Source organism: Tachysurus vachellii, chromosome 20, assembly GCF_030014155.1.
Source record: "Tachysurus vachellii isolate PV-2020 chromosome 20, HZAU_Pvac_v1, whole genome shotgun sequence".
Lineage (NCBI taxonomy): Eukaryota > Metazoa > Chordata > Actinopteri > Siluriformes > Bagridae > Tachysurus > Tachysurus vachellii.
The window spans coordinates 14,896,570-14,919,411 of record NC_083479.1 but is presented as its reverse complement, the minus strand read 5'-3'; the positions used below and the strand labels follow the sequence as shown (position 1 = coordinate 14,919,411).

General features: G+C 39.1%; 1 protein-coding gene across 1 annotated transcript; it reads right to left on the bottom strand.

The window, feature by feature from the left end:
- Window positions 1-91: 91 nt before the first annotated feature.
- snx30 (sorting nexin family member 30) lies at window positions 92-22,776 on the bottom strand. Its single transcript, XM_060896682.1, has 9 exons — window positions 22,500-22,776; window positions 14,442-14,630; window positions 12,492-12,602; window positions 12,134-12,292; window positions 10,895-11,084; window positions 10,129-10,328; window positions 7,573-7,659; window positions 5,041-5,193; window positions 92-3,381 (listed from the first exon to the last, which is right to left on the bottom strand). The coding sequence occupies exons 1-9, from the start codon at window positions 22,635-22,637 to the stop codon at window positions 3,310-3,312; spliced, it is 1,299 nt and encodes a 432-aa protein (XP_060752665.1). The 5' UTR covers window positions 22,638-22,776; the 3' UTR covers window positions 92-3,309.
- Window positions 22,777-22,842: the final 66 nt, after the last annotated feature.

Here is a 22,842-nt window from a genome sequence, read left to right as displayed (position 1 = left end):
CAAAAAAAGTGAAACTGTTGGTTGAATGTACAGGATATACACCAAGTGTGCAACATTTCCCAATAAAAACTGAATACATAAACTGTCCAAAAAGCATTAACACAATCCTTTTTAATTGGTTCAATATTTAAAATATGTTCGGTAAAGTTATAGTTTCAAAACATCAATGTCATTTTCCTGCAATTGAAACAGTGACATTTACATTAAGTTTACAGTAAACAATTCACACAAAGAAAAAATTAGGGGAGAACTGAGGGCTACAAACCTTTTTGGTCTATAAATTATATTAATATTACAAAATATTCACCGCCATATTGAACTTCTCAGCCTCGCACAGACTTGCTGACTATCTGAAACAGAAGCCAGCTTTACAAAGCAGTTTCATTTAGACATTACAAAAAAGGCAGACTGACAAATGCTATTTACAAACACACCTCACTGCCGTCAGACTCGAACGAGAAAAGGATTCATACAATTTAAAAAAAAAACAACAATTGTTGCTAATGAAACCTGATGAACTTATTTGCCCATGTGTCCATCCAGAATGATAAAAGATCCATTCAATTGGTTCATTTACATAGACCTAAAGTATTAATCCCCCTAAAAAATTAACTTTCACAAAGTCACACAGGACTCAGTGTAGTGTAGCTGCCTTAATTATCACACAAATGCTTTGCAGAACCATTAGAGATTAAGAGAAAGCAGAAGTATTTGGTTGAGTGGAAACTGACTTTTATATTGCACCACAAAAAAACATGCACACACCAGGATGTGTCTCAGTTATTTTCACATAATGATTTCAATTCCACTGATCAAACCTTTTTGAGCATAAAGTAAAATTCCACCTTGAACAGCTTGAATATTAATCTTTTGAATAAATTTATGATCCTTGGTGGCAATTAAAATGTATTTGACATTCATTCTAATACCGCCGTCATCACAAACATAAGCCATGATTCAGCACAAGGCTTTGAGTCTAACATATTCAGTGTGTTTCAGGATGGAGTTTTCCTTTCAGAGCCCTTCATATAGCAAAGTAGTAAACAACAAGTTTATCACCCAGCAGATGGCGCCAAAGCTGCACGTTTCCATCTATCATACATTTCCCTTTTATTCATGCTTAACCTAGAAATCTGGAATATCATAAAACATTTTCAAATGTAAATGTTTGTAAATGACGTCTTACAAAAGCATGTTGACAAATGAAACAAAAAAGGTGGCATGGCTTTAAAGCACTTTCCAATGAGATGAGTGCAATTTCTTAAGACAAATTCTTAAGATTATTGTTATGATCTCAATTGCAGATTTGAATAGAATTAGTTTTCCCTTAAAAATACACACAATGGAACATGGATCTATAAGAACCTACAACAGCAAAGCCTTATTGTGGTCTGGACAACAGCAGGCCTGTTAACAGCCGAGAGTGAGAGCGAGAGCAAGAGAGAGAAAGAGAGAGAGACAGAGACAGAGAGACAGAGAGAGAGAAACACACACAGAGAGAGAGAGAGAGAGAGAGAGAGAGAAACAGACTCAGAGACAGACAGGCAGACAGGCAGACAGACAGACAGACAGTCAGTCAGACAGACCAGAGAACATGCAGCGTTCAGTGGTGTGTTGTAGCAGATGGACAAAATGACTTGTACACGGTCACCCAGAATATTGAGACTGCTGTTATAACTGTAGTGTGTATAAACTTTCTAAATCGAGCATAATTCAAACTTTAACTAATAAATCTATGTGTACATGGGGATGGTGAATGTTTTCCACAGGCTGACACTGAGAGCATACTGTTCTCTACCATTACAAACGGTGGGATTAAATGAAGTAAAGGTATCGTTTTTCAGTAACACTTTACTTGTGTTTGTAAGGCTACATGAAGAATGTATATAAATCCACTATGGCAACTGATATAAAGCAATATAAAGATTTATAAAGGCTTAAACCAATATGCATTTGCTGGCACAAGACAATGTTGTCCATTTTGATGTCCAATTGACATAAGGTTATCTTATGACAAAGGCTTTAATAAATATTGCTTTGTCCATTTGTCCAATTGGCACAAGTTTGTGTTATGACTTGCATTAGAACGGCGTGACGGATGACTTAGTACTTCGTTCCTGTGTACATGTGTTTGCCCAGGAAGTTTCATAACAGCTTTAAGTCGTTAGCCATAAAAAACTCTCTTATTGAAATGTCCCCACTGAAATAAGTTTGGTCTATGACGTGTTAGAACAGTTACAATGACAGATGTAAAGGTGTCACATAACCCTATGAACACCATCCCTAAGAAAAGTATTAAGTTCTCTTTTCGCTTCTCAGCAGCTTTTTCTACCAGAACAAACACCAAATCTTAAAGTTCCAGCCTTCAAAAGAAAAACTCCTAGATCTCAAACACCTGCTCTGAAAAGTACATAAATACAACATGTTTAAATCCCAGAGTTAATTCCTAATTAGTACTATTTAGTGTTAATACTTAATAAATGTTCAGGATTGGATTAGGATCTATTGTTCTATGTCCTTCAGAGAAATAAGATCCCTGTGGAAAGAAATTCCTCCCCGAGTGATCTGAATGCATTTCCTATTCCTAGCAGCCTTTATTAGAAAGCTACCTTTACTTTAATGCACAATAACTCGTGTGAAGCTGGGGCCAGCAATCTGGAGTGATTATGAAAAGCATCTGAGTCACGTAGAGTTGAGAAGACAAACTTCATTCAGAGTCAACAACCAAAAACATAAATCGTAAGTATAATAAAGTAGATAAGAGCTCATGCCATTTCACAGCATCAGATCCATAGTGTTCCTGAAACAACATAAAAAAAAAAAACTCTTTAAACTTTGGTGAGAGGAATATGGACGATCCTTGTCCTGCCTCGTCGTGGTCAGGATGTGCAGGACAACGGCAATGACAATGAGGCAGTGATACAAGTGAATCGTTAAGAGGGCAAGCGTAATTTATGGAAAAAGAAAATCACTGGAGAATGGCAAGTGTAGCTTGTTGTACTTCTGTTTTCTCTTTCTTCCAGGTCATTCTGTGGTTTGTCTCCCTGTGCTTCAGTAGAACACAAAATTGCATGTTCTTTGAAGGCCAGAGGGAAGGACGAGGTGCTTGGATTGGATTTCATAAATAATAATAATAATAAAAAAAAAATCCCAAATGCAACAAAATATCGTACAGCATTTTGTGAAGCCCATCTCGTTCCCCTGACCTACTGGTCCCCAAATGGCCAAAATACATGAAGACATGAGGCCATGGTCTCACACAGATCTCAGCAGGTCACAACCCTGAGAGCAGGTGAGCCACACACATGCTCAGTTCGTCTCTGCTTTGGCTTCCTGTTTGTCCTGTAAGATTGGAATGAGGGACTCCCATGCTGCAAGGCACTGCAGAGAGGACACAGAGCACAAGGAGCTGTTAACATCTGGCCATTCTACAGACTGATCTTTTTTTTAAAATAGGAAGTTTGTGGTTATGCATACAATTTTCTTTTATAATTTATGCTTCGTAAATTTAGCCTTAGCACTTTTATTGTATAAAAAAAAAGCTTCTGTTCAGAGGCAATAAATAATGGGGAAGTCAGCTGAAAGAAGTCGTCCTTAATGGTCCACAATCAAAGTAAAAATGTCCTCTTGTTGTTGATGTATATATTCAGGCTTTATATTTTTTATGCATAGCTACAGCATAAATATTTCTTTTCTTAAGACTTAAAGTGCTTCTACGTGCTTTCACGTGAACTCTGAACCTCGCTGATTTTGCCTATTAAATAATAAAGTCCTCCTGCTCAGCTTAGCGCTCTGTACTGTACTCTTTGGCAGGCGTGTTTGGAATTTTGCAGCGGCATGTCAGTGTTTGGCCCAGCTGAAGAGCTAAAAGGTGAAAGAAAGAAAGAAACGCACTACGCGAGCCGAGCCAAGCTATTTCAGGACTACAATCAGTGCAGCTGATGACTGTTCTCGAGTTGGTGTGTATACAGATGTGATAGATGTTTCCTGACAGCACAAGAAGAGCAGCGAAACAGGCAGATTCTCAATTCTTTCACTGAATCTAAAAATTTGGATATCAGCAAAAGGGATAGTTTGATCAAAATGAAATGTACACAATTTTTCTCTAAATTGAACCTAATTGTTAGTCATCGGTTAAGATAAGCTATGATTAAAAGAAGGTTATAAGTTACAGTTTTGCATCTTGCATGTGTAGAACAAAACTTGGGAAAACTGGCCTCAAAAGACATTCAGTGTCGTTTACCAATCTTTCGATTATATTGTGTGTAAAAGCGTAGTGAATGAAACAGTGCCTCTTAAATATAGTGTGTGGTAATTCTCCAGTAATGCAGCCCAGCCACTGCAGCTCTCCTTTTATTGGCTGCCTTTTCTTTTGTCCTAATTTAATTTCATTTAATACGTAGGATTGTTTAGAATCGCTTTCTCAATCATTAGTATAAAATAAAGAAGTTTCAAAACATTTCACTAAATTCTTGTGTTCAATTGGAAAAAAAAAATAAGTGACTTAAACTTGACATTTTTAGAATCTGTGTCTAAAATAATCACTCATTGTTTTTGTATGATTTGAAGCCTGTTAAGCATATTTCTTGCGCCTGCAAAATTTGTTTTTTCATCCAGCTTGATAAATGAGGCCTGTTGTTTGGTTATGTAACAGAAATGGGCTTAAAAAATAAATAAATAAATAAATAAATATTATAAAACAGAAGAATCCAATCTGTACTACATATCATAAAAATAACTTTGTGCTAAAGATTTAAAAAAAAAAAAAATTCTGGATCAGAAACTGGAGAATATTTTTCTAGAGGAATTCTAGAGGAATGTAAAGGAAACGCAAAGGATGTTCATTTGACTTACCCTTGTCGATATAGTGGTGCCATACAGTGACAAGACAAATATAAGCAAATCTCATTGAGATTACAGTCACTTTCAGTGCATAAGCTATAAGCATTCAGACACCCCTTGATTTTCCTGATCCCCTCCTTTTCTAACTTTCTCCCCATTTTCTTGTCTCTGCCACTCAGTCATGTATCTGTCCTTTACCTTTTCATAGTACTGGATGTTTTTGTCTGCCATGCCGGTCAGCAGCTGTCTGAAATCTTGTCGTTTGTTGTTCTGCCAGCGCTCCCAGTCAGCCTTCAGATCGGCATTGAAGCACTCCACCCGATCCTGGCATTTCTCCACATCTGTGGGCACCTGCATGAGGACACACAGATAACTTTCCTCCCTACAGCAAATATCAGCCTGTGTGACAATGCAGAAACCTTTTGTCACTAGATTCTTGTCATGTAGCAAAGATTTCCCATATTTCACCAGAATCCTTTTGTAAAACCTCCTCTGACGTTTTATAAAAACATTCTGATGTGAAAACATTAAAGCCAGGTGACAGATGAAGTGAATAACTTTGATTATCTCATTATAATGTAGCCTATAAAGGGGTGATCGTTAATATTTTAGAGTGAGTGACTTTGTCAAGAGCCTAAATAACCGTCCTGGAGGATCTCCAAAATCTGCCACACTGCCAATTCCACACCAGAAATGGTTTGAAGAACAGGCCAAAAGGTTCAAGCTGTTGAATTGGCTCCAATTTCCAAAGATTTCCATCTGATCATTGAGACCCCATCTCACAACTTATAGGAATTAAAGAATCTGCCCAGAATTTGTTGGTGTAATGTCACAGCACTGAAGTCTTGAAGTCACTGAAGTCTATGCCTTGACGAGTACGGTAAGTTTTTTGCTGGCACAATGGGGACTTTATGGAATTTTGAAATGTACATTAAAACAATGATGAATGATCATTGTACATACACTATTCAGGGATACTCTAATAAAAATTTTACAGCTGCTCCTAGAAATTATATATGACTACTGCACTGATATCAAAATACACATTATAAGCATCATGAAACATTTCTCAGTCTGTGTTATCAGATGCCGTTGCTTTTCTAACTTTGAACATTTTCTTTAGCTGCTGTTTCTTGTTTAACAGTTTTTCCTATTGTGGCTCTACAAGTTTGCTGGCGCTGCTAGCAAAACCTCAGCCAAACTAAATATTGTCTTATGCGGTACATATTTTGGATGTTTTCAAGCACTGCAATGTGATATTTTGCCTTATACCACAGCACTGTTTGGTCATATGGTGTTGATTAAATATCTGTAATGTGCAAAGTTATATTGCAATTGAATCATTCTAATCATTTGTATAATATGTGAGTTTTTAATATGGTGAGGTTTTCTGTAAGTAGCTTTTAATGTTTATGGATAGAGTCAGTATCAATGCTGTAAGGACAACTTTAAGTTTTCCAACACAGGAATATACTCAATATAGAGAAGGTCATATTTCTTGTGACTTCAAGAGATGGAAGGAACTAGCTGCTCTGACATATGTGATAACAGAAAATACTGTAATGTTTTTAATGGATTAAATATAAATATAAACAGATTATATTAATCTGAGTGCAACATAAACTCCGTCATCAAAAAGGCCCAGCTGAGGATGTACTTTCTACACCAATTAAGGACGTATGGTCTGCCACAGCAGCTGGTGATGCTGTTCTACACTGCAGTCATTGAATCTGTCCTGTTCACATCCATCACCATCTGGTTTGGTGCAGCAACAAAACAGGACAGGAACAGACTGCAACACACAGTAAAAACACCAAAAAAAAATTGTTGCCCCCCTGCCTACTCCACAGGACTTGTACGACACAAGAACCAGAAACCGGGCAAGAAAAATCACCACTGACCCTTCGCACTCTGGACACAACCTCTTTCAGCTCCTCCCTTCTGGCGGGTGCTAAAGAACTTTGTTTACCAAAACTGCCAGACACAGGAACAGTCTCTTTCCCCAGGCACCAGGCAATCACCCTGATTAACAACTCACCATAATTATATTCCCTGCTTCATATCTATAAGTACTGCATTATCAGAACTGTCAGTCATCACATCATCCGTATACATTACACACTCTACTGCTGCTGTATATTGTACAAAAAGCATAATATTGCACAATATTGTTATTTGCACTTCCCACACTTTATGTACATAACTGATCAGTCATATATTCTGTATTCATATTTAATACTCATAATGTCTATTGTATCACATCTGCATTGTCTTGTATAGTCTGTATTATCTTGTATAGTATAGTGTTATTTATGTCTGTACTTTTGAGAGTCACAAACAGCTGGAACCAAATTCCTTGTGTGTGTCAACACACTTGGCCAATAAACCTGATTCAGATTCTGATTAAAAATGATCACATTTAATAAAATTCAAAATTGCTAACATTAGCAAACTGCTGTGGTGTAAGTGGAATAAAGCTCTTCAGGACGTGCTGTTATTGACAAATAATCAGCTTCAGGGTTGTAATATTAACTTCACTTCAGATCATTACACACCACACCAAACTGATAACCTTCCTATAACAGCACAAGAGGTCAAGTTTTACTTCTCACACATCATCCACACCTCCTAACTATGACACTTTATTTCTATTTCATATACTCTGTACAACTGGTGTTATTTTTGCTCCAAACAGTGTCATACATGATGACAACAAATATTTATACTTACTGTTGTCCTCTTTTCCTCACGAAATGCTACAGCCTCCAGTTTAGCCTCGTACTCAGCCTGGACCTGGTCCCTCTTCTTCAAAACATTCTGCCAATTGAGAGTAACAAAGTGATCGAAACACTGTGTATAAACTTTGTAAGCAATCTGCCAAGTGTCCAAAAATTCGGTTATAAAACCAAGATGCCATTATACACTGAGTCATTGCTGTATGCAATTAGTTCACAGCCCAGCGTTTGGCATCAATGCACTTGCACACAGTGAGGCAGCTCCAATATGGAAGCTATTAAAACAGCTTTGCATAAACGCTGGCTTAAAGTATGTGCTTGGGAACTCCAGAAGAATGATAGCCCCGGAGATTGGAAAAGTTAACAACATGAAGTCAGCACCAGAGAAGCGCTGAGCCTTCTGAGCTGTTCTAATCAGACTGCTGTCAACTGAATGATATATGCATTTCCTTCCCGTTGAAGATGTTTTTACTGTTTAATTCGCTAACTGTTTTCGGTTACAAGGCAATAATTAGCTATATAATAAACCAGAATATCGAAGAGCAGTCCTACAGTAAGCCCATCCGTTTACAAAAGTTAGGATATGAGCAGTGGGGTTTTTTTCTTTGTTGCTTGCATTTTTATATCCTTCCTTCTTTAAAATCCACGCTTTCTTGTGTGGATCTTGTTATTTTTCTGAATAAAAAGCCAAGTCTGCTTCCAGTTTCATAAATAATGCCTATTATGTTATCATATTACATGCAATTACATTTTATACAAAACCACAACTTAAGGGTGAGTATGTGGCTTGTGAAAACTGCATCCTCCATGTTTTCTTGTGTAACTCTTCCTTTCTTTAAGACTGTTGCGCAAAAAGAAAGCGGAGGCGTCATCGTCTGCTGAGGTTTAGGTTTTTGTGTCTTGTATGTATGCATGTGACTGGGAGACACTCCAGAAGGTCAAGGAAGCTGAGGTGTGATAAAATATGTGCACACTTGCCAAAAGTATGACAGATCTTGGCAATGTGCAGCGCATACAATGGTAAAGCATGTGACAAGGGTTATAGCTCTGCAGCTGTACTGACATTTATTTTAATTTCACAATAGCATCTGATAACTATCTGAACCTGGTCAACCGCTTGTTTTTTTTCATGTACATGCACAAAACAGTGTCACAATTTCACCGACAGCAACAAACGACAATCTGATAGTGAGCTATCTGAATGATTAGCAATCCTATGGTCCATGTGGTCTAATAGATCTTCACTTCCCCACTCACAAATTTAGTTCCTGCTTTAGTTTTGTATGTATTTACTGTTTGACATGCAAAAATAGAAATTAGAATCATGCTTTCATCTTATTCTTTTACATATTCCCCCTCATTATGTCCATTTCTACCCCCACAGGCCACTCGGGTGCTCACAGTCCCTTGTCCACTGCCATTCAACCTCTACAACTGATCTACAATCCAGCTGCTTGTTTACAACCCACACAGTTTACATTTACATTTACAGCATTTGGCAGATGCCCTTATCCAGAGCGAATTACATTATCTCATTTTTTTATACAGCTAGGCAATTAAGGGTTAAGGGCGTTGCTCAGGGGCCCAATAGTGGCAGTTTGGTATCGGGGATCGAACCTGCAACCTTCCGATTGGTAGCCCAACACCATAACCACTAGGCTACGGCATGCCCAGTTCTCCTACACCACCCCAATGCTACACTCCCTCACAGGCTTCAGACTTCTGTTCTGTCCATGCGCCTTAAGGATCCACATGTTATGCATTCTGCGATTTTTATTTTTTGCTCAGCAGTGCTGTAAAGTATTTGAGCCTTCCTTTCAACTTGACATCCTTGGAGTCTGGGTATTCTAATCTGACCTCTGTCATCTAAGCATAGATAGTCAAGGAGACACATTTCCATTTGGATATACATTTCGTCGCTGTCGGGCGGAATCCTTGTATCTCCAAAACTATTACTTTTCAGGAAATTAAAAAAACGCCGTACCTTATCTGCAGTGCACAGGGTTTAGTCCGCGTTGCAGTGGATTGTCTTGCGCTAAATTCCTGTCCTCAGACGAGCACCAGAACAAGCGGGGGTCAAGATTTTTTTTTTCTTTGAGCCCAGTGTTTTGAAGACATTTACCTCAGAAGACGTGTTGATTCGTTGCGACTCTTATTAAGGAGAAATATGCCGCGAAACTCTCCCGCGGAGTGAGGAAGAGGTGGACAGTTGAAGTGTCCAATGGAGTTATGAGATTTGCGTTCAAGCTATTTTCAAGACTTTAGATTGGTTAATAACTTGTAAAAATAACAGACCCACGTGGGGACTGACCAATAGCATCGATTATGTGAAAAAATATGAAATTGACCAAGAAAAACAATATGTTGATCAAATATCTTGGCTCAGACCAAACCCCTAGAAAAACTCCCCGAATTAGACCCAATATTCTCCAAAACTCCCATTACTATCTGGCTGTTCCTCAAAGACAGTGAACAGCAGTCCATTAATCCTTACACATTCCGAGAATAACAACCCAAAGACTACACGTAAAAAGTCTGGCAGGCAGTCTACCTTCATGGACTCAATATAGAGGACGTATTCGCGCAAGACAGGTAGGAAGTCATCACTCATGTCCTCTGTGAGCTCCTCCAGAACATTGCAGCAGTTAGCCACGCAGCCTGCCACGCCGTCCAGTGGCTCTTGGAGCTCCTGCTCGGAAGAGGCCCATGATGAGTAGAGCGGCCCGTACTCTCTCAACTCCACCAGGTACTCTATGGAGAAACATGTAGGATAGGAACCTTACATAAACTGGGATTTATTTACAAATTTACAGCCAACTGCAGCTGGAATTAAAATGTTGTCAAAAGTTTGCTTTCTTGCAAACTTTCTCCAAATACACATTGAAAGTGCTCGTGATTTGCGGAGTCCCTTTTAAGACAAGTGGGGCAGAGCTGAGCGGCATTGTTCAAGCAGGGGTAGGAACTCATTCCTGCCATAAAAAATGTCAACAGAAGCCTGTTATCATCATATTATATATATAATTGCGTAAAGAATCTGTGAAGCACAGCTCTTCTAAGGTACCTTTGAAATTGTACGATTATTACTAGGCTAGAAAGACTTTTAGACAGTCCTAAAGCAGTCCTACTGATCTAAACAAATAACAAACAGGATGTTAAAGTCTAGCATTAAACTTCAGATGTTTAAGAGAAGCTTTGGGGTTGAGCATCAAAAATAGCATGAATACATTCGCTACTAACTCTTGCTATTAAATCAGACCACAATGAAATGCATCTTGATCTTTTGGAATGCCCGTGTTTTCATTGTCGTTTTTTTTTACCTGACTGCTCTTTGATGATCCTCTGCGCTATCCTGTCGATGGTGCCTAGTTTCTGTGTGAACATGTCCAAATATTCGCCCATCGCTGCAAACTCCGCCGGCCGTGCTCTCAGCTTGTAGCCTCCCGTCACGTACTTCACAGACTCGCCCATCTTGGACAGCAGAGCTAAGCCTAGCCTTTTATTCAAATCCTGTAACACAAACAGAAATAAGAGTAAATAAATCGCATTAATTCAACATACTTAGTGCTGTTTGACGTAAACGTTACAGAAGAGTAGACGTTTTCTTATAAATCAGGTTCTTTTCAAATGTAATATTGAGTAAGTCCATGATTCATTTAGTTCATTTAGTTGAAAGGTTTTATAAAAATGATTGCAAAATGGATATTTATCAAAGGATCTGTAAGAAAACACACATTGCTGATTTGACCAAGGCTACTAGTGGCTTTTATATGTAAATGTATAGCCACAAGCCACATAATCATAATAATAAATGTAATGAATGTAAATATTTCTTTATTTATTTATTTTCTTCTCATTATTCACGCATGCTGGTGTTCACCGCATAAATCAGCAAAAATGTCTGTTGTTCTTCAGCTACTTTGACATGTGACGTGTCTCTGTACATGTTCACTCGATAGCGTATATAATATTAGCCTCACCATCTTAGGACTGTTAATAGCATAAAATCTATGAGCATGTAAATTTAAATTAAATGTCAGTCATTAATCATCTAATGAATAATGCAGCAATGACCGATATAACCTTTGGGCCAGTAGAACATTTCTCTGCCATAAAAAATTCATTTATTCTCACTTCAAAAGCTTTGAATAAAGACGTAACCATGGTTACGTGAAGGGAATGGAAAAAGTGAGTCATTAGAGTTCTTGAGAAACTAAATCAAATTTAATGTGTTGATCAGTGATGTATAAATAGAAGTGAAAACTATCCCATCAGGTCACCAATGCAAAGGATTTTTTTTTGTTTCTCTGCCAATAAACCTGTTCACCGAACAAAGAGCTATTGTGAATTGGAACCTGAAACTGTTACTTTTTTATTTTGATAATCCGTACACAATTCACAAGTGTGTGTGTGTGTGTGTGTGTGTGTGTGTGTGTAATATGAAAACTCTTTTCTGAATCTCTTGGTAGCAACCATGGTCAGGACAGTGACACACAAACACATACTGTATGTATATATGTATATACTGTATACACACAGACACACACAGACACACACACCTTGGCAGACAGGAAAACATTGAAGTGCTCGTTGAAGGAAAGGACAGGGTGATCAGCGACCCGTTTCAGGAACTTATCCAGAGCTTTTCTTCTCGTCTCCACAAATTCCTCTGAAAAACGATCCACCACTCCTTTCATCACAAATTTCTCAGGAAGAGGCTTTGGAGACAACAACAAAAACATAACCGAGAATAAAGACAAAAGTTAGTCAGCCAAAACCTGAGATTTCGAAAGTTAAGGGCCACCAGCTTAAAATAATATCAGTTCCAAAATCACTAAAGTAAAAGTTTTGTTTGGGTAATTACTCTCTCCTGGCTGGCAGATCGATTAAATAACTGAGATTAGAGGCTCTACCTACTGGAATAAGGTGGGTTGGTTGGCTGTCCTCTAGCTTGTTCCTCAGCCAGTCAAAGTCCTGATAGCGCCGTCGCACTGAATACTCAGGGAGGTCAAACTCGGTTCTTGTAGTCTATAGATTTAAAAGAAGAACAGATCAGACCATACTTAGACGAAAGAGACTTTGAAAATTTGTCTTCTCTAATTTACAACCACAAACAGTAAGTGGACATTGACAAGAGTTTCATTCTCCTCCTCTGCTCATCCACCCAACTTTCTACCGAATTTTAGTCCCTTAATATTATTCTACATTTGCACAATCAGTACCGGATAGAACAAAAGTGCCTTAGACACATTAACCAGCGTTAATGAGTATTTCCCTTCAAAGCGGCTCTATGTAATAAATAAATAAATGAATAAACTGGTCACATTATCTTCTTCAGTAGGTTTATTGGAATAAGCTCATGTCCACCTGGAGACTGTACTGTAGATCCTATTATTGTAAGGAATGAACCATGACATGAGTATGATGTTGATGAGGAACATAAACCTGCGTTTCAATCCGAATCGATGCGATTTGCCTGTAAAATGTTGTAAAATTAAGCATATAACCATATAAATGTTATATATTGTTTTTTTATAAACGTTAAGCATATTAACCATTTAAATGGTTCTTTCTTAAATAACGTGTCACGGTCAGCGATTATAGAAATGAATCAAAAACATCTGTGGCAATTTCTACATTTTATATTATATTTTCTATATATTCTGTATCTATATCTAAAAATGACTTAAATGAATGACTTTTTAAACCTGTAATTTCAGCTTTAGGGTTAAAGCTCAACGCTGGAAATGGGGAAAGGACAATGGTGCATGAGTGAGGTATGGATTAAAATCCATTACAGGTTTGTGATACACTTAAACCAGTTTTAACAACTCTATACAAAAGCAGAACGGCTCAAGAGCTCCGAGTGTTTCTATCTTTGTCTCTTTGAATTAGGTGAGCTTTATATAAATAATCTGTAATGGAGACATAACGCAGCTTTAACCACGGCATTATTTCCGCTCCCGCTAAATATTACCGTCCCCTAGAACAGAAAGAAAGCAATCATCCAGAGAAGATGAATTCACTGCTAATAGCTTGTCACTTAAATCTATTTATTTTCATTCATTCATTCATTCATTCATCTTCTACCGCTTATCCGAACTACCTCGGGTCACGGGGAGCCTGTGCCTATCTCAGGCGTCATCGGGTATCAAGGCAGGATACACCCTGGACGGAGTGCCAACCCATCGCAGGGCACACACACACACAATCTCATTCACTCACACAATCACACACTAGGGACAATTTTCCAGAGATGCCAATCAACCTACCATGCATGTCTTTGGACCGGGGGAGGAAACCGGAGTACCCGGAGGAAACCCCCAAGGCACGGGGAGAACATGCAAACTCCACACACACACAAGGCGGAGGCGGGAATCGAACCCCGACCCTGGAGGTGTGAGGCGAACGTGCTAACCACTAAGCCACCGTGCCCCCCTCTATTTATTTTCTCTTCTTTAAATTACCAACAGGATGAAAACAGGCTTAGTTCAGAAACATCTTTTTATTTATATATTTATATGTGTGTGTGTGTGTGTGTGTGTGTGTATGTATGTATATATAATCAGATACAGATGGGTTAAGAGTTAAGAGTTTGTCTGGTTGCTGTGATATTTCATATTAAAGTTAAACTGTGATTCAATTAGCACCTGTCTGTCTGGAATGCTCATTGTGACAAAGTGAAAAAGAAGGTCAAACAAGAACCAACTGAATGAGAAAGGTGTAGAAAGCACAACCTTCCATAACACAACACTTTTACAGAACAAGACTGAATGTTGCCGCTGGTAAACAAACCAACATCGTTATATTCTTTATTCAGTTCACCATATTATAATATTTTATTTTAATTAGTGATGACCCACTCACCTTAGTAGACACCCTGTATGTGATGTACGTCTCCATGGCGGACACGTGTTTCTTGGGATCGTCCACGGTCACAAAGAGATCCCGCATCTCTCCATCCAGATCGTCATCCAGTTGCAAGCGATTTAGCAGAGAGGACGAAGAGCCCGGGCTGGACGTGTCCACTGCATTGCCATTGGGGAGACTCAAGTCCTAAAATACAGTGAAATTTGTGAATACGTGTCACATATTGATGTACTGATCAGTGCCTCCGGGATTTCACAGAATATTTTTTCTGTGATTGTTGAAGCCAAAAATTGCTTCTCTTCTGGAAAACTACTTAAATTGCAAGCACAGGTTTCTTTCTTTAAGCTGCTACCGGTGAAGGCACAATTAATACAAATATCAGCAATCATTTTAAATGAAAGCTGTCCTCATGTTCACTGCATGTCAAAGAGCGCTTTGGCTGAATTCGGTGAATTGTGACGTCACGTCTTGGACCAATCTGCAGACAGAATCAATATCGTATCGTATTTGATTTTACGAACCCATCCAGTGAACGTTGTGTTAGTCGACTTAACACAAAGAGACCGTGCACATAAAAAGGGAACACAATCAGCTTATTGACTGCATACTGGTCAGTAATGAATATCAGTATTGTATAGAATCAAACATTATTTCAACATTCATGACCAACTCTAGACAAAAATGACAAAATATATATATATATATATATATATAAAATACTGAGCTCTTCTTTAAGAACAAATAAATCACTTATTTCTGTCTAAATCGTGCTTTGGGCTGCTTTGTCAGGTTGTTTCTAGTATAACTGATAATTTGTAATGTACATCATTAACCACAAGCCTTGTGTTAATGACACCGTAGTGTAAGTGAACGAGACATGATGCAGTCAGTCTACAATCTATAACTGTGTCCGTGATGCAGTTCTACGCCATGTGCTCCTTCAAATCAACACTCGGCCAGCATCCTTAAGGAACAGACGCAGAGTACACAAGAGCTCAAGGGCTTGAAGAGCACAAAGCTTTCACGATAGCTCGCTATTTAAAGATACCGTCTCTGTATTATTACTCCCTCGGATGTGTATGGGGATAGTTACTATGTGCCCACAATGAGTTTTCAATAGCTCTGGTGTAAATCCAAGATATGATAAAACCTTTCATTTAATTTTCCATTCGGTAAAATTTATATAAGATAAAAATATTCTACGCTCGCCTTGTACAAGGGTTTCTTAAAGGTGCAAACAAAGCCCTCGTGAGCACACTTTAAAAAACCAAACTGAGAAATAAGACACCCTACAGGTCTCGTGGGGCTGAAACGAAGACTGAAAGACTGCTAATGTGCCATGAGGGACATGGGGGGGGGGGGGTGTTCACACACTCACACACAATCAGCTTGGGTTGGAGTTATCTTGATGCTCAGACACTGAAAATCTGAAGTGGAAATAAAGCACAACTAAACAAAGTGTACAATTCAGACCAAATATCCAAAACATTTCCTAGATGTACAGATAATGCTGAGTATGATTACTTGAGGCTTTAACCATAACAGGTGGAGAAAACATGAATGCTTCTCATATGAAATAAGTGTTTTAAGACATAATAAGCCAACGGATTGTATAATAAAGGATAGAGACTGTTGGTCTCTATGTTGGTCTCTACTTACTGTCTGTCTTACTGTTGGAGTAAATGTGAAGGTTTTCAGCGACACAGGAAAGTTGAGGAAAATTTAACTCGATGCAAACACCCAGGTTTCTTTAAACAAACCGCTAAGATCAGGTACGATCGAATGCATAGGTGCAAAATTCTGCCATCTATTGATGTGTAAATGAATATTCTTGAAAACGTGGATTAAAAGAAGAAAAATCCCATCCACACGACAGCCATTTTGAAATAATATCAGAAAACACAAGAAGATTTTAAAAACCAGCTCATTTTTTGTGGTCTTCATCAGTGAACATTTGAAGACTTTGGCAGGAAGGAAGTAATGTTATGTTTTAAATGAACTCAGAAATGATGCTGAACTTTTAGTTCCTCAGGAGCTCTCGGTTGCACAATTCCACTTGACGTTAAGGACATTATTTGCTGTATTTACATTATTTCCTAGTGTCTAGTGTCACCTAAATGAGGATGAGTTCCCTTCGGAGTCTGGTTCCTCTAAGGTTTCTTCCTCATATCATCTCAGGGAGTTTTTTCATACCACTGTTGCCTCAGGCTTTCTCATTAGGGATAAATGTTAGAGATGAAAAGTAACTTCATTTTAAACTTGTTTATTTTTATTTTCTGTTTCTACACTATTGTAAAGCTGCTTTGAGGCAAAGTCCATTGTTAAAAGTGTCATACAAATAAATTGAAGTGAACTGAATGAAACTGAATTACTTAGACGGTGACAATACTGCATAAACTATTATGTGAAAAGTCTCGAGAATAATGTTCAGAGCGGTGTACTGAGTGGTATAGAAGGTGAAAATGAAGGGAAAAGAAAACACACACACACACACACACACACACACACACACACACACACACATACACATACACATACACATACACACACACACAAACACAAACATGACAAAATGTCTGTTTATTCATTCACCTTCCATCCTGGAGCAGTACTGAGTCCAATTAAATTGCACAGCTTCAAATCAAGAAATAACAAACCGCAAACCAAGAACATGGCCGAGTCAGAGTCCTAGCGCATTTATAACACGGCACACAGGTGACGCAGTTAGACAAGTTGTAGCAGTGACATCGGGATTTTACAAAACATACAGTTTTGTTTTGTTTGTTTTTTCAATTCGGAGGATGTTTCAAAATGCTTCGTATTCAGTTAACATGTATAACATATAAACAGCATTTCTGTGTTAAAAGCAGAGGGGGGAAAAATGATGTTTTTGAAAAATAAGAGATAATCAGACCCCTTGTTTGTGTTTGGATAAATGCAGTGAACTGTAGTTATCTCTCTGTGTTATTACATGAGGTTAGGTGCAAGTCTCGTTCAAAACGATTTGAAAAACTCTGACTATATATTTGAACAGATCGGTACACTGCAGAGAGAATCTTCCTTTCAGTGAAGATAAACTGAGACCTGTAAAAGATTTGTGTCTTGAAGCAAAGGAAAAAAATTGCTGCAAAAACAGATTCTTCTGGCCAACATCCTCCTTTTGAATCCGGTACTTTTGGAAATGGTGACAGCATTTTCCTGACTGCATGCCCACATGCTAGAGCGCTGAAATGATTTTTTTTTCACGCTTTAACGCCGTCCAGCTGCAGATCTCTACAAGCTGCAGTGCAACAAGATGGAAGTGAAACATGTTATTAAACAAATTAAATCTAGAAGAGGGAATCTCACGTTTTTGTCTCGGACTGGAAGTCGGCTTTCAGACCTTCCTGTCTGATCTCTATATAAAAAATCTGATTCGTGTCAGAAAGAATGCTGACTTCGGCGCAACAGGCGATTTCAGATTCACTTCATGTTTCAAAACCATGTCTCAGAGTTTGTTTTGAATATTTTACACCACGGATGGGCTAAAACTTTCTGTACGGTCTTCATCAGGAAGTGAAAAAATAAAGTCAAGAATAAGATACATGGTTTACTCTTTCCTCATGCGCGAGCAAGCAGAAAATGTGCTGATAAAAGAAGAAAAAAAAAAAGCACCAGGTCAAAGTCTTTATGCTTTATGCTTCGTTTACTTTGTGTCTCTGGGATTCGACTCAGTCATCAACTAGTGATGGACCAGAACTGTACAGTGGAAGGATAACTGTCTGTGTAGGGAATACAATTCTCCAGACATGCTGGTAAAATAAAATAATGAACGTTGGTGTCATACGATGTGGCGGAGCAACAGCACATCCAGTAGTGTTTTATTCCTCTTATACAGCGGCAAGTTGCAAGTGATTTAAAAAATAATAATAAATCTGCTGACCAAACGGTCATATATTTTACCAGTTAAAGTTTGGTTTTATGTTATGGAACATCTAGAAATTAAGTGACATGACTTATTTATGTAGTTCCCTCACCAGCCTCCCATCATCCATCAGACTCCATCTTCTTCTCAAGGTCATAACGCAACTAACCGAGTTTGCTATCCAGAGATACTAAAACAACAGACAGCACAGACTGAACCACGTTTTATAGTCTTCGTAGTTCTAGCCGATTTATAATAAACAAAATCCTGGATCATGAGCTACAAATATTGTTCTAATTTTTCAATGGTAAACAATGTTGAGAGAATAATAATGACACAAAATACCAAAACATTCTCACTAGTGTTTTAGAGATCCGCAGTAGCTCGTCCACAGTGACGGGAGGATCTAAATCTTCATCTTTGTTCCCAAAGACACACAATCAACAACACGCTCTGAAAGCAGCCAATTACATGACCACGAACTGAACACAGGCCTTTTGTCACTGTTTATCCTGGATGTCAAAACAGCAATTTTATCTCTCAGTGTATTATTTCAAACTGTGGCCTGAATAAAAGCAATGTTACTTTTAGTAATACTACGCGTGCAAAGAATACGTGTGTTACTCTGTACTTTGGCATCAGATTTAAGAGGTTATTACTGTAAGAGATGTGTTTGTCAAGTCAGATTAGCTAATGAAGACCTACGCTTAGAAAAATCACAGTAAGAATAATATCATCGTCGTCTTCGTTTACGTAGCGCGTTCCGTACAAAAAGCGCTTCGACCTGGCCGTTCTTTAAAGCTCTGAAAGAATCAAATGAAAATGATACAGCCTTTAATACAAGAAACGCTTAAATGCAGATGTGGTGAACTGGTTCAATCTGAAGTCCTTAAACCCAATGTGTCACTCATCATTTAAAAGGCACCAAATTTAGAGCTTGAAACTGAGCAGCTTGCGTATGGAGGAAGACCTTATGATTAGCGGCACTGGGGAGATGCAATCACTCTGCTTTGTTCCTATAGAATATATACTGAATATACACTATATGGCAAAATCTAGCCTAATTTGTAGACTCTTGACCTTTAGAGCCACATGTGCATGTTGAACATCCCTTTCCGTTCCATTTAGTCCTCTCGTTGCTGGTATAATGACCTCCACACTTCCGGGAAGGATTTACGCTAGTTTCAGGGAAGTGTAGCTAGTTTGGATTTTATCATTCAGTCACGAGAGCATTAGTAAGATCAGGCACTGATGTCGGGTGAAGGAGTTCTTCCACACCAGATTTGATAAACTCCATGAAGCTCGCTTTGTGTACAGGTGTGTTGTCATGCTGGAAAAGGTTTGAGCCTCTTAGTTCCAGAGAAAAGAATTTGAAATGCAACATCATACAAATGACCTAGAATTACACAATTACCTGCTTCCAACTTTGCAGCAACAGTTTGGGGAAGAAGCATATATGGGTGTGATGGTCACAAACCTTTGGTCATACAGTATAAATACAAGCATGTATGGATACTTACTACACACATACTACAACCCTGCAGAAGACTTACACACCCTGATATTAAAGTATGTTTTCCTAAGTTTTATATGACTTTACATTAGTGGCTTCTGATGATCTCCTTATGTCTACTAATAAGCTAATACCTATGACAATTTCCTATTTAAGTCATCTTTAAATACTACACATCTTGCTATTTTGCTATTGAACCCAGTGAAGGATGATGATAATATTACTTAGGAGAGCAAAAATCTAATATTCGTCATATTTGGGGAAATAAAAACTATTAGTGTGGAGCAGTGCATTATATCGAAAGGTGTTATAGGAATGAGGTGGAAACTATTTCACACACACACACACAGAAACACACAAACACAGACACACACAGACACAGACACACACGCAGACATAAACAGACACACAGACACACAGAGACAGACACACACACACAGACATAAACAGACACACACAGATACACACAGACATAAACAAGACACACACACGGAGACACACACAGACGGAGACACGCACACAGATATGCACGCGCACGCGCACGCACGCACACGCACGCACGCACAGACACGCACGCACACACACGCACACACACGCACGCACACGCACGCACACGCACGCACACGCACACATGCACACATGCACACACACGCACACACACGCACACACACACACGCACACACACGCACACACACACAGACAGACATACACAGACACACAGACACGCACATGCACACAGACACACACATGCACACAGACACACACATGCACACAGACACGCACACACAATATCCAGGCAGCTGTAGTCAGTAATGCTCTACTGTGTTTGCTCTGAATACCAAACAGCAAAATTGCAATCCTTTCAAACTGAAAAACATTACATGTTTTAAAGACTGTCCTTCTTTCCATGTGAACTGGACAATTCGTGTTAAATTTGTCTGCATTCAGTTCCTGTTCTCAGGGGAAAAAAGGAAGATTGAGTATAATAATCCACCTCGCTCACGTTCACTACACTCATGACTGCATTTAACACGCATCACCTCAATCACCTCTGATCAATCGCCGGCAGCGAAGCAAGCTGAAATCAGCAGTCCAAATGGAAATCGAATCTAGGCTGCATGAATCTATAGTCTGCTAGAAAATAAATTCAGCCCCAGCCATGCTTCTTCATAACATTGTTTCTGTTCTTAGTGGTGATTATTTACTTGGTTGCAACTAATGTCAAAAATAATCCCCTTGTCTGTGTAGATGCTAAGAATAAAACCTTCTACTGCTGTCTTTTTCTCTTGAACACAAGGAGGGGATTTGCACCGGAGACAGTAAGGTCACATCTCAATCAGCTCCCTAGTTCAGTAGTCAGGGCACAGATCAGGGAGCAGGCTGAGTTTCTCATTCACAAAATCCTCTCTACATTTTACAGTGAACTGCAGGATTTCTTTAGGGAGCGAATGACCAGCGCGCTACAAAACTAGAGAGCATCGATGCTCACGATTTTCCCTAACTGGAAATCTCTATCAACTTCATCTACAAACGTTCAATCATTTAAAAAAGTCCAATTGCTAGAGCTTGTAATCCTGCTTGAAATTACCATGCCGGAAACAGACACGATTTAAGCTTATAAATTTATATTTAAACTGGAATACATTTACATTTCTGGCATTTAACAGACACCCTGATCCAGAGTGACTTACAATTTATTTCAGTTTATACATCTGAGCAAATGAGGGTTAAGGGCCTTACTCAGGGGCCCAGCAGTGGCAGCTTGGTGGACCTGGGATTCGAACTCGTGACCTTCCGGTCAGTAGCCCAACACCATAACCACTAGGCTACCACAGACCACAAATTTTATCTTTTTACAACTTTTTCTTCTTGACAGAAGAAAAAGCTGCACCAAAAATCGGATACATCATAGACCCTGGTCTGAAGTTTGTTGAAGTCTTTTCTAAGCGGTCTGAGTTCCGGTACTCACGGTACCGGGTCTCAAAGTGGCCTGTTTTTTGCCATAGACACCCATTATACATTTTAGAGGTTTATAACTCGGCAATCTTTCTACACCAAACTCAGCCGGCTTCTTTAGGGTGATACTCTGGACAAATTGGTGCACCGACTGGCCCTTCGATTTTCCCTGCAGCCCCACCCCCAAAATATGCAAAATCAAAAAACTGTCCAATACATTGACGTGTGAAGTATCAAAACACTCAGAACGATGAGGGGAACTGCGTCATGTGTGTTCGGATGACGTCACGTGGCATCACGTGTAGCCCCGGCCCCCCAGAAAATATAAAAGAATACCACAAAATGGACATATGACATATCAAAACACTCAGCACAATGAGGGGAACTCCTCACTTCCACTCACCTCCAAAAGTATTGGCACCCCAGCACACCGGCCTTTGGGAATACTTGCTCCGACAAGCCCAGCATCAAAGTTTACAAATTTAGTTTTCTGACTCTTTTTATAACGCAGTCTGATTAATGTGAGTGAACACAACAATCAACACCGTCCAGGTGAAGAGACAATGTAAACTGTCTGGTCGATTCGATCACGTATAAAAACAATAAACACTGATGAATCTCAGACACACACACAACCCCATGCAGTCTGAGCAGAACAGGGCTCTGTGTGGAGCTGCTTTACCTTGTGGCCGATGCTGCTGCTGGTGTTTGCTGCATCTGGGCTGGGTGTGAGAAGCGACTCCTCACACAGAGGGTGGCTGATGTCCTGGATAGATTTCTGCCCCGACGACGGCAGAGATTTAGGAGTGCCGGCACTCATTGTGCTAGCAAGAGAAAATACACTTTACGCGTTATCACTTTATCTGTGGCCCGTCAGGTGGTTTGAAAATCTCCGAACAGCGCATAAACACGAGCGGCGAACATCTGTCAGCTGACTGGCAACGCGCATTACCGGAAGTCCAGTACGCTCAAGCGGAAATAGTATAAAAATCAAAGCATATAAAAACATTAAACGGATTACGTAA